Source organism: Trichechus manatus, unplaced genomic scaffold (genome assembly GCF_000243295.1).
Source record: "Trichechus manatus latirostris isolate Lorelei unplaced genomic scaffold, TriManLat1.0 scaffold00018, whole genome shotgun sequence".
NCBI classification, from domain to species: Eukaryota; Metazoa; Chordata; class Mammalia; order Sirenia; family Trichechidae; genus Trichechus; species Trichechus manatus.
The window spans coordinates 12,258,505-12,271,590 of record NW_004443954.1 but is presented as its reverse complement, the minus strand read 5'-3'; the positions used below and the strand labels follow the sequence as shown (position 1 = coordinate 12,271,590).

At 40.1% G+C, this 13,086-nt stretch overlaps 1 protein-coding gene across 2 annotated transcripts in view; it reads left to right on the top strand.

The window, feature by feature from the left end:
- The window catches only part of MTFR1 (mitochondrial fission regulator 1), a 60,542-nt gene extending 53,622 nt beyond the window's left edge, over window positions 1-6,920 (top strand). For both annotated transcript variants that reach the window (XM_004372560.2, XM_023727771.1), the window contains 4 exons: window positions 1,990-2,225; window positions 3,872-4,127; window positions 4,740-4,896; window positions 6,067-6,920. In XM_004372560.2, coding sequence (XP_004372617.1) covers window positions 1,990-2,225; window positions 3,872-4,127; window positions 4,740-4,896; window positions 6,067-6,135 — 718 coding nt within the window. In that variant the 3' untranslated portion in view covers window positions 6,136-6,920. The remainder of the gene's footprint in view (window positions 1-1,989; window positions 2,226-3,871; window positions 4,128-4,739; window positions 4,897-6,066) is intronic.
- The last annotated feature ends 6,166 nt before the right edge of the window (window positions 6,921-13,086 follow it).

Genomic DNA, 13,086 nt, shown 5'->3' with positions numbered 1-13,086 from the left:
GAAGCAGCTCAAGAGGCAAGAAAACCAGCAGAAGGTGGTCATGGAAGCAGAAGTAGGAGAAAGTTTCATGGAAGAGAAGTAAAGTAGTCATCAGTGTCAAGTACTTAGAGGCTAGGTAAGTTGGAGAACTAGCAGATTTCAACTTTGTTTCTCTGGAATAAATGCCCATGAGTGCTCTTGTCTTTTTTTAAGAAACTGACAAACTCTTTCCCAGAGTTACTGTACCATCTCACATTCCCAGCAGCAGTGAATGAGTGTTCCAGCTTATCTGCTTTATCCTCATCCTTGTCCGCATTTGCTGTTGTCACATTTTTTAGACATTTCTCAGCTCTTTCTTCTCAGTATGGGGCTTAGAAAAGGAATAGTAATTGAATCTTTGCAAGCCAAACATACTTCCCTATCCCACAAATATTCCAAATTAAATAAAATAAAGTTGGGATTATCACTGCTAGCTAAGCCAGGGCTAGGTAAGACCCCCGACATTTATTCTCCAAATCTTTTTATTTAAAAATGGCTATAGGAAAAAAAAAAAAAAAACCACCACAATGTGCAAACATCCTCTATATATGGTAGTTTAATTAACAAGAGCATAAGTAGAATTACATATGAAGAAAATCACCTGAATTAAGTGTATAATACTAAAAGCTAAAAGTACAAGGATTCCTGCATTCAAAATATAAAGTCAAAACAATGAAGAATTATCACAACTCTCAAGCAAAAATAAAACACCAACATGGGATCATTATGAGTCAGAATGAACCAGACGACAGCTAACAACAGTTAAAGGAAAACAGAATTCAGTGCAGTTGGATGTCCTCACAGTTAGGGTTAAGTTTGACTGCACGTAACTGAGAAGTCCAGAATAATTGTGGCTTAAACAAGATGAAGTTTATTTTTCCTCTCAAGATAGTTTTTTTCCTCTCTCAAAGATATCCAAGGGTAGATGGTTTAGAGCTCATAGTGGTTCCATAGAGCAGGGACCTAGGCAGACGCTCTGCCAGCCTCGGTGTTAGCTTCCATCCTGGAGGTTAGCTCTGGGCCTGTGTGAGGCTGGAGTCTGTCATCACGTTGCATTCAAGGCTCTCAGCAGGAGGAGAAGGTGGGGCTGGGATAATAGGACTTCTTCTCCATGGAGGCGTCTCCCTTTAAAGCAGCCTTACTAGATGGCTCACTAACATTTTGCTTGCATCTTGTTAGCCAAAACTCAGTCACACGGGCACGCAAAACTGCAAGGAAAACTGGGAAATGTAGTCCTTTAGCTGGGCATGTGGCTGCCCTGAATGAGAGTTTCCTCTCTTCCTTCCTTCCTTCCATCTCCCGCCCTCCCCTTCCTCCCCTTCCTTTCCATCCTTTGTCCTTCTTCGCGTCCTGACATAAGTCAAATGCCTTTTTTTTTTTTTAGTTTTCATTATTATTGCATTTTAGTATCAGTATCTTTATAAATCTTCTCTTTGAACATCTGCAAGTGAATACCTGAGAATGTCAACATCAGCAAATTACACACTGCAGCACTGTATGTAGCACGTTACTAACAATAAGACGGTAAAAAAACAGATGATCCTAAACGCAGTTCGTTGCAACTCGAATACACCGTTAAGTCAGGGACTGCTTGTAGTTAGTGTGCCATATTTTAAGAGCATTAAAAGTTTCTTCTCCTTAGTACAAACCAAAACAAAATAAAACATGAATTTAGCAAAAACATTGTTGGGATCTGTGATGCCTCCTGATAGCGTTGGTTTGTTGGCTTATACCGTGGCTGAGATTAAGAAAGATGACGGCAGTAAGAAACCCAGATATGGTATCGAAATAAGGCTGGCAAATGCCTTTGTTGATCTGAAACTTGTAGAGGGGATTTATGTAAGGTCAGCCTGAAAAGTGGATCCCAGACATTGTGTTCTGATGCTCTCTTAACTGGCAATGATGATTTGTCATGTCCCCTCACGGGGCCTGTGACAGCCCACCTTTTGTGCCTTTATGTCTTCTTTGCAGGACAGAAGTTAGGTCAAGACATCAGCTTCAGGATGACCTTACTTTTTTTGAGAAACCCCCAAGCAGGCAGGTCTCCTTATCAAACCTGTCTCAGGAAGAGCCTCCACCGAGGACTGCAGCGCTGGCGAGCGAGGAAGCCCTGCAGAAGATTTGTGCTCTTGAAAATGAGCTTGCTGCCCTCCGAGCCCAGATCGCCAAAATCGTGACCCTGCAGGAGCAGCAGACTCTCACTGCAGGTGCGCGCGTCCTGCATCCGCTTGCTTTTGCAGGCAGGCTGGGAATTAGAAGAACATCACTTATTTTAAAATTCATTAATAGGTAACAACGATTGGGGGCGTTAGTAAACCAACTGTCAGTCCCCTTTTGCATAGTCCAGTGCAGAACCCAGTCTAGTTGAAATGTATTTGTTTGTTCATTTTGAACAATCCTGACACTAGAGACTATGGCTGGGAAACATATTTGGAAAACACTGCAGTTCATAAAGTTGAATTGCTACTGATGTAAATGATTTCCTTTCTTACGGAAAACTTAGTTGTCTGTGATAATGGCACCAATCGTAACAGACACGAGGAAATCCCAAAACTGCGATTTAGTGAAAGCAGCATGGATTTCTGAACCTGGGGAACATAGTGGGGCTGAATGCTATTTACTCACCTGTATGTCCTGAGGCAGGTTACCTTGCCTTTCTGCCTCCCTCTCCTTCTTGAAAGTGGAGATAACAGTTGCTGTGTTACTGTTCTGTTAGGAGATTAAATGTGGAAATTATGTCAAATGCCTCTAGCACATAGTAGCTATTTAATGGTCATTTTTCTCCCTCTTGCCAGAGTAGAAACCAAATTCAGATCCTCTGACTGCTGGTCTGATACTGTTGCTTTTATTAGTGTGGTGTTATCACGTTGGAGAAGAACCATAGCTGGAAATCCTAGCCCATTAACCTGCTGGGCTAGTAGTGGTGGCTGTTCCTGTTGTTCCTGAGTCCTGGCTGGACTCAGTATTCACCAGTCTGTCTCGGAGACAAGGACAGTTACCCTGCCTCTGCACCTCTTTGCTTCTGGAACATAACTTAATCTACCTGGAAACCTCCTCCAACCCGGATGTGGCAGAGATGGGCAGAGAGGGGAGTGTACCATGTGAAGTAACAGGTGTTACTTTAATGAAATCTGAACAGCACGGAACTTTTAAAACCCTAAAGCCCCTTTTCTTTAAGTTTAGATTGCATTTTTCTTTTGCTTTACCTCCCTCTTCTGGCAGACCAGGAAAACTGCCATAAATAGGAAGATAATTTGGGGGTTTATGTTTTGATGTTCTATTTATAATCTAAATATTTTTTAAATTACCTCTTAACTACTTCTTTTGGAAATTAAGTATAATACTCTTTTCCTCCAGAAATTTGTTCAACAATAAATCTAAAACTTTTTCCTTTAAAAACATTCAGTCAGTGCGGGCTTTTAATGCTTAATAAGGCTTACATGTGAAGTATACTTAAAATGAATCCTATGTTTTTCAGATAAACTTTAGTAGTACTGATGTCAAACTGTATTTATTGAAAATAGAGATATTTACGCAGTACAGACTGTTTTATACTTCTGCTGAAATTAGTTACAAACTGTGCCACAGTCAAACATTCAGTATCACAAAAACTTCCCTGTTAAGCTCAGTGGAGCTTTTCCGTCTGGAGAGTTTTGGATTGAATGATGGAGTAACTGAGACTCAGGCATTTCTAATGAAGTAACTGAAACTGCCCTACTTACATAACTGAGATGCTTTTCAAGGACATTGTTTCCAGTTATACAAAAGTCCTTAACGTATTTTCCTTTTAAAAAGTGGTATTTGATTTGTATATTACTAGCAGGACTGAATTTATTTTTCCTTACCTCTGTAGGAGACTTAAATTCTACCGCATCTGTTACCACAGCACCACCCTCTGTCCTGCCACCTCCACCGCCACCACCGCCACCCCTCCCTTCAGCAGGGTTCCACCAAGGTAGATCTGCCATCGATCTCATTAAAGAGCGAAGAGAGCAGAAAGCCAGCGCTGGAAAGATTTTGGTTAAAAACAGTCCAAAGAAACCCGACATGCCAAATATGCTAGAAATCCTGAAAGATATTAATAGTGTAAAACTTCGGTCAGTAAAGAGGTGAGGCTACATTTACCTGCTTTCTCACTTTCCCCATTGTTTTATATCTTATAAAACAAACTACTAGGCTTCTTGAGAAACTGTTTTATGAAATGCCTACCATGAATAGTTCTTTAAGTTTTTAGTTTAAAGCAGATGGGTTCCAGTGGCTAAGAGATTAGCAAAATAAACATTGCCAGGTTATTTTTAATATTTTCCCCATCTTAGTTAAATATCAGCCCTTTCATATAAAGCCTGTTATTATTGCCCAGTCATTCATTCAATAGAGATATATTGTGTACCTACTGTAGGTTTGCTATGAGTCGGAATTGACTCGACGACAACGGGTTTGGTTTTTTGGATTTTATGCTAGTCTCTAGGCACGCTGAGAAGAATGAAATCATAAGTGCTCTTGAGGTACATTGAGTGGCTATTAATTGGGTGCTTTTGTGCTCTTTTATGGAGCCTAAATCCAGGGTTTCATCTCACTGCTATTAGCATAGCAGACTGTCTTTCTGGGGTGCCTTGAGGCTCGCGAGGTGCTGTGTGACATGTAAGGGCAGACAGAGCATCCACCACCGAGGGACGCCAACGTACTGAAACCCGCTCTCGGTTTCTGTTTACATCTCTAAGGTCCGAGCAAGATGTCAAGCCCAAGCCGGTGGACACTGCTGACCCTGCTGCCCTCATTGCAGAGGCTCTGAAAAAGAAATTTGCATTTCGGTACCGAAGCGAGGTCGATAAAGTAACCCCAAAGTCTGAGTCAGAGACCACCTCAGAAACAGTGTTGGTGAGTATCAGCGCAGAGTTCTCTCCTGCTACAACACGGCAGCAACCCCATTGCTGAGCACCTAGTTTTGTGAGACATTCGCTTATGTCCTGTGGGAGAATCAGGGTGTGGTACAGGATTTAGTCCCTGCCTACAAGTAGATTGCAGCTAGCTGGAAAAAGGATGGCATCTTTGTTTAGTGCTTACACTTTTTTTTTCCCTAATTATAGAATATAAAAATAATAGTTGTTTGTAGTATCAATTTGGAACTTACAGAAAAGTATAAAGAAGAAAACAAAAATTAGCCCGATGACACTGTTAGGCAATCTCCAGCGTCAACAGTTCCATGCATTGTTATATTTATATTTAAATATAATGAAATGCATTATGATAAAATTTATATCTTAGGGCAAAATATGTTGTGATATAGAAATTCAAACTAAAGAAAGATCAGTTTCTCTCACGACACCCTCCAAAAGCTTTCTGAAGAGGATGAGATATGAGCTGGGTGATATCATAGTTGAAGATTTAGTAGACTGCATTGAAGCTCTCAAATACTAATTTATATGTTCCCTTTATCCAAATTACTATCATGGGGGACAAGTGCTTATCTATTCCAGAGAGGCAGGTATCTCAAATTCTAGCACCTTTGAAACTCCTTAGAGACTGGAAAGGAAACTGTGTACTTCCTTCTTTTACTCAAAAAGTAAAATTGGGCTAACTAGTGTATTGCTGAGATCATTGTGGTTTTCTTTTCTAGGAAGTAATTTGGTTACCTGTTTGTCTTTCATTGAAGAATCACTGGTGGGCAGGTTAAGCGTTTGGCTGTTAACCAAAAGGTTGGTGGTTCGAACCCACCAGCCACTCCATGGGAGAAAGATGTGGCAGTCTGCTTCCATAAAGATTTACAGCCTTGGAAATGGGGCACTCCTACTCTGACCTACAGGGTCACTATGAGTCGGAATCGGCTCGACAGCAGTGGGTTTTTGCCTTTCACTGTGTTGATGATGTCATGTTTATACAAGTCTGTCAGTTCATAAAGGTCTTAATATTATAAGTAGCTGCTTGCTTTTTTCATGCAAGAATACTCAGCCCTCTGATCCATGATTTCAGGGGAGGGGATGAAAGCATATCATTATTGTTATATGAACCAGTAGCTTTGTTCATATTTCTTATTTGTTTCTTTTCTAGTTTGGACCACACATGTTGAAATCTACAGGAAAAATGAAGGCTTTAGTTGAAAATGTTTCCAGTTCCTAAATAGACAATGAGCTGAGAAAGACCACTCTTGTTCAGCTGTTGGTTTATTAAGGCTACATTGGCTAGTAGAAATCAACACTGTTTAGTAAATATCTGACTGTAGCTTTCAGTGACCTCCTTTTAAATCTAAATAGAGGATTAAGCAATAACAGAGGCACTAAGTTTTCGGTTTTTTGCTTTTTATAACCCGGGTGTATTCTGACATGTTTTTAATGTGTAGTCTGCATGTTCGGATTATTAGTCTTGAAACCAGTTATATGGATTTCAGAACATAGGATATTTGTGGGTGTTACTGTGAGGTTTTAAATTCCCAAACACTAATTTATCTGTACAAATGTTTTATATGCATATGTTTGGATATAAAACAGTTTATGTTAAATTAGTAATGACGGCAATGAGGGTACTGTTGTTATCTTCATTCGTGTTCAGTGATAATTTATAATACAATGATGGAACAGCTAGTGTAACATAAGTTGTTGCAGTGAAATATTTGAGATTGGAATCTTCTTGCCTTGAACAGAACTTATATCTTAGATTCTTTCTCACATTTTCTTGGAGGTGGGATTTGAGTAGGAACAAGATGATGTTCACTGATGAAATTCCATAATGCTTTTTTTAAGGGAAGTAGAGGACCGGGAGAGTTGCATTTACCACAGTGCCGTTGCGCTGAGGAAGGAAATGTAGTTGTCAAATGGTGAGGAATCAAATTAGTGAATTAAATCCCTTGTCAAATAAAAACCCGAATGTATCATCTTCTTTTAGTTTAATAAATGGCATCATAAAGATGACTTGTCCTAAGTTAATAACACTTTTGGAAATGTCAGCATAATGGAGTTTTAAAATTTTAATAGTGGTCAAAATACTAGCTTTATAATGAAACATTATCGAATAGGTGACAGAATTTCCTATAAATTGTTTGTCACGGGTCAGAATGCTGTTCTGTTGAATTACATTATGCAGTATAAACCTTAGGTATTGTTGGAAAGCAGAGAACTACCTTTCTTATCTAAGGCTTCTAAGGAATTGCTTTTGTGATAATTTTTAAATGCATGATAAATCTTCATGGTTTTCTATTTCTGATAAATTCAGCCACAGTTAATGTCAGAATCTCCTACCATGAGTAAATAGTTTATTATTTAAATCTAGAAAAAAATATTATACTTCCTGTGGGGATTAAAAGATAGGAAGAGTAGATAAACATTCACTTTTAAGTTATTGAAAATATGTGCAATGTTCTCTTAACAGAAAATAAGTTGAGGTCATTTATATGGTTTGGTTGTTTAGCTTAAATGTGAACTGTGGCTTATTTTACTCTTGCAGTTGACGTACATTGTTTGTTTGTTTTATATGGTTTAAAAACTCTGCCTTTAAAAAGAAATTAGGACAGTTCGACTGACATACATATTCTGACCTCCTAAGCAATTTACATTTTTATCCATATTGAATTCTGGCCAGTGCTCCAGTATAAGGAAGTTATTGTTTTAAAATAAAGCAACCTGTTTTCCTGGACCATAGAGCCTATTAGATATATATATTTCTCTTTTTCCAATAGGTAAGATTCTTTTACATTGTACATGTAGCTTGTTTAGGATAGTTTACTTTAAGGAAGTGGAAACATATCCCTTAAAGAAGGTACATCCCATGACTCCTGTTCACCGTTTCTCTTAAACGGCTCAAGAGGGATAGGAGGGCAGTCACGTCGCTTGTAGGAGTTTCCTGAGGTTCCTCAAGCCCCGAATCCGCTTTCGGGATTGGTGTAATGTTTTTCCATCCCACTCCACTCAGTTTCTGATTCTCCCAGCCAACATCAATACCTGAGGTGAAAGATCGTAAAAATAGTAAAACTCTACATTTTATAACTGAGGCTCAAAAAGGTAAGTAATTTTGGTATAATGTTTAGTCTACTACGAATTCTGACTAGTTTGGAGACCTTCACTATACACATGTACACACACACATGTGCACACATATATTTGTGTTTAAAAATTAGAATTTATTTATCGAGCACTTTCTGTATGCCAGGCACTGTGCTCAGTATGTTCCATGCAGAAGCATCTCCTTTAATGTGCACATCAACCTCATGAGGCAGCTTCTTGGCCAAGGTCACACAGCTGTTATGTGGTAGATCTGGGAGGCAAACAGAGGTCCTCACAATACTTTAAAGTAGCTTCCGTCACGCGAAGTTAGGCAGAAACAGTGTATTCCAGTGTCCCATTGCAGGTATAAGTGAGGAATATATAGCACAGCCTGGCCATGGTAATGAAAATGTTTCTGTTTTTCCTTAGGATACATTATCAGAGTTATATTTCTTAAGGCAACCACGGAGTTAGGCCATAATCCTCACTGGTGATTTTAGTATTTTTATATAGTTTCCTTGTGTCTTTCGAATCCTGAGGTTACCAAAGAACTGACAGGTCCTTTTCAGAGCCAAGATGAGGTCAGGATGCCGTGTGCAAGCAAGATAGCTTGTAGTCTCTCCACACCCAAGTGTTTTGGAAAAATATCCAGTAGCAGGTGGGAAAAAAGGGACCAGCCTCACCTCCCACTCCCAGAAAAGTGTTCTTGACCTGGGGTCTGTTGTTGAGGGAGCCTTCTAGGCATATGTGTGCCTGAATGTGTATTTCTACAGAGAAGGTCCTCAGCCTTCATCAGATTCTCAGAAAGGTTCATGGTCCAAAAAGATCATGAACCACTATCCTACAGGTGGGTTATTTATTCCACAGACTTGTCTTTACTACCCTTCCCCCCACCCCGCCCCTCCGTTAGGTGCCGAAGCTTCATGATGAGTAAGACAGGTCCCCACTGTCAAGAAGCTCACAAGGAGATGGACTTGGTTCTGGCTCTGTGCAGTGCAGAGGCTTCCAGGGCAACCGAGTCATTTCTGCAATTACTCGTGGTCATCAGAGCTTTTAGCCCATGAAAGTTGCCATTAAAGTTCTTATCAGTATTTAAAACTCTGAAATAAACATTTTCCAAAATTGAATCAGAAGTGCAACTTTCCAAAAGAATTGATACTAAAATGCTAATCTAAGCAAGAAAACTGTCTTAGGAAAAGAGAACCGTCTAGTGTTGATGTTCCACACACGTTTTGTTAATCAGAGTGAACAGATTTAAATGCTCATGGGCTCTTCTAAAGATTGTTACTTGATTAAAATTAGCAAGCAAACTGACTAAACGGAACGGTCCCTTTATTGAAGAGAAACCAGTTATACCTGTACATAGGAAGGAACTAGCATGTTTCAGAAACTGATAATAAAAGACCCTGCTTTAATAGAAAAGAAGCATATATTAGTATAATGGGATTTAGATGTGGTTAAAATATACACGGGCACATATTTGATTGGATTGGGAAATATTCTGAACCTCCACCACGCACCTAACTAACGCATCATTGTAGCTGTCTCTGTAGCAAGAGTACTCTGTTACTATGTTAAGTGACTTGAGGGTAGGCCCCAGGTCCTAATTACCTTTGCATCTCTGGTTGCTGCCACCTAGTAGGTGTTCACTCAGAAAATGAGTGACTGTGCTATGGAAGCTTTACTGTTTGCCACCTAGTGTCAGAGGGGCCAAGGAGACTAAGGCTACAGCAGAGCCAGGTGGGAAAATAAGAAATGGTATCAAGGTTGTTAGTGTATTTTTTAAAGAATTGATGAGAACCAAAGGATAAACGTAATAAAAAGATTGGGTGGCTAGGATCTGATGCAGTAGAAAGGTTAACACTGGATAATCTGTAATTTGCCAGATGGTAAGACATAATGGAAAATGAAAAATAAATACTCAAGTTTTCAATAGCCATATTTAATGTAAATAGTCTTTTTTTGGTAGGGTATACAAAGTACTTTTCACATAGAGTATTTGAGCCAGAGAGCACTGGACTTGGAGTTACATGATCCATGTATGTGATCCTGGGGAAGGCACAACCTGTCTTTAAAATGGGAATAATACCTCAGTAATTGAGGATTAAATGAAGTAATGATTTTGAATACATTCTGTTAATGGTAGAGTACTAAGTAAGTTATTACTGTTACATCATTTTACATGAGCTTGGGGTGAGAGGGTAGGAGCTAAGAGCCTTTAGTTCTGTTTGTCTCCCCAGTAACCTGATGTATTAAGAATCCTGTGGGACGCTGCACTTTGAAGAGCGAGATGCTAGAGGAGACAGATGGCTTCAGCCCCTTCTAAAGGTCACAGAGGGCTCCTTCCATAAGGTTAGAGTAGAACATGAGTGTAATTTAGACATTCTCAGGAGGGTAAATGACATTAGCTGCGGTCAAGTTGATCCCTGACTCACGGTGACCCATATACAATGGAACAATGCTTCCCGGTACTGCACCATCCCCATGATCATTAGGATAAATTATAAGACAACTCAAATAGTGCCTCCCATTCCATACGGTCTTAGTTATCTAGTGCTGATATAACAAAAATACCACAAGCAAATGGCTTTAACAAACAAACTTATTCTCTCACAGCCTAGGAGGCTAGAAGTCTGTATTCAGGGCTCCAGCTCCCGGGGAAGGCTGTCTCTCACTCTTGGTTTTGGGGGAAGGTCCTTGTCATTTATATTCCCCTGGTCTAGGAGCTTCTTATCACAGGGACCCCAGGTCCAAAGGATGTGCTCCACTCCTGGTGCTTCTGTCTTGGTGGCATGAGCTTCCTCCCTCTCTGCTTGATTCTCTTATATCACAAAAGAGATTGACTCAAAATACAACCTAATCCTGTAGATTTGAGTCCTGAGTAACATAACTGCCTCTAATCCTGTCTCATTAACATCACAGAGGTAGAATTTACAACACAGGAAATTCACATCAGATGACGAAATGGTGGAAAAGTACACAATACTGGGAATCGCGGCCACCATTGGGCCCGTAAACCCCCCTTGCCGTCTAGTCGATTCCGACTCCTAGTGACCCTATAGGACAGAGTAGAACTGCCCCATAGAGTTTCCAAGGCGCGCCTAGGTGGATTCGAACTGCCAACCTTTTGGTTAGCAGCCATAGCACTTAACCACTACGCCACCAGTTTCCCACCATAGGACAGTCCCTCTTAATTGCTTTGTTTCCAGCTGGGAAGGCCTTAATTTGGGGAGAAGGGCAGGGGAGAATGATCAGGCTCTTCATAAGAGGGTTTTTACCAAGGATATAAAAGTCTGTAGTTGTTGCCTAGGGTCCATCCCTCTTCATTGGCCTGACATGCGCTTATCTAAGGGTGAAAGAAGGTGTGTCTCCCAAGGATTTATGACACGGAACCTGCGCATCAACTGAAGGGTGAAAAAGAAAGAGACCGAGATGATGGTTGGCCAAGTCGTTCGCTAACGGTGGTGTTAGCAGCAAGGGTAGAGAAGTAGGTAAAGCGCTGATCTTGGGGATCAGGTCAGCCTGCCCAGCATTTGAACCTCTGCCTTCCTTCTGCAGGTGGGAACACCTGGTAACCCATAGATTGGCCTGTGACCCAGGACACAGCCTTGATAAGCTGATCCCATCAGGTTCCCTATCAGGAATTTGAATAGGAAATCTCGAGAGAGTGAGGCAGTTAGCACCAGCAGCTCAAATACTGTGCCACAAGGTAGAGTTACATCCATGAGGAATTAAAGCAGAGGTCATGAAGAAATGAATTAGGAAGGAAACCTTAGCGGCCATTGATACAGTACTTACTGTGTCAATACATTATTTTACTTCTGAGAGGTGGACATTTTACAGATTAGGAAGCAACTCTGAAATTCACTAACTTGCCCAATGGTCCACAGCTAATACGTGACAAAGGACTGAAACCAACGTCTTTCTGGCTGTAAAGACAATGCTTTTTAAAACTGTATTATACCACTTTTCTAAGCAGAAACTGCAAGGTGGAGAAGAGACAGAGTAACAGAAGCACTGGAGTGTGGGAGAAAAGGCAGATGCAGCAAGAAGCTGCATCTCCAAATGAGAGAGCCCTGGTTCTGCTCCCTAGAGCCCGGCCTCACCAGGGTTCATCCTGAGATGCAGCTTCCATCATCATGACCAGGAATCCTTAAGATAAAGCCCCCAATGGAAACACCTAACCCCATGTGGTAATGATTCTTATAAATTCAGAAGCTCTGTTTTCTGCAAATGTTCAACTAGGGACTTTAGGCACATTCCCTTAGGATAATTTCCTTCAAAAAGTTTGTCTTTAGATATATACCTTATAAACTTCAGCTAAGATAAGGGAGTTTGGGAAATCATGTAGTCTCAATTCTTTACAGGAAATGGCTCAACCCTAAACAGTAAAGAAACATTTCAAATCTATGCTCAACAAATCTCTTCCATATAAATGCAGTGCAGTAGCAGGGCTTAAAGGTAAATGTTGTAATACAGGACAGAATTTCTTAACAAGACTCTTGATGGGACCAGTGGGAAGCTGCAGTAGACCAAGGAGTCACCTGCACTTCAGTTTTAAATCGCAGCAAGAAATCTAACGTTGAAAACAAGGGTGTTTCTCTTCCCACCACCATTCAACCATACTTCAAGGTGGGTTTCAGGAGAACTTAGGAAGTGTAGGTATAAAACTAAAATCTTTTATTGTGATTGATAAAAGACAAGTTAGTAGTTTACTAAAGGTAGCATATTGAACATTTAAAACTATATTTTAGAATCAAACTTAAAAGCTAAATTATTTTACTGGTTATGGATGTTAACAGTAATAAAATTCATGAATGACTAGAAATGGTGTCACTGTCATCATTAACAGAACTAAACCATTCTCCTACTAAATAACACCTAACACAGTGCTTTTATTTTGTACAATATGGAAACCTGCCATGTTATATAACAAACACTTTTCAGAAGTCATTCGCACAAATATTTTGAGAAGCGAGCCCATGTTTTCTAATTTTTATTACCCCTTTGTTATGTCTAGTACAATGCACACAACAGGAGCTCAATTACAGCTTGCTACATGACTTGAGCAGAGAGACTAGTCTCATAATTTAAT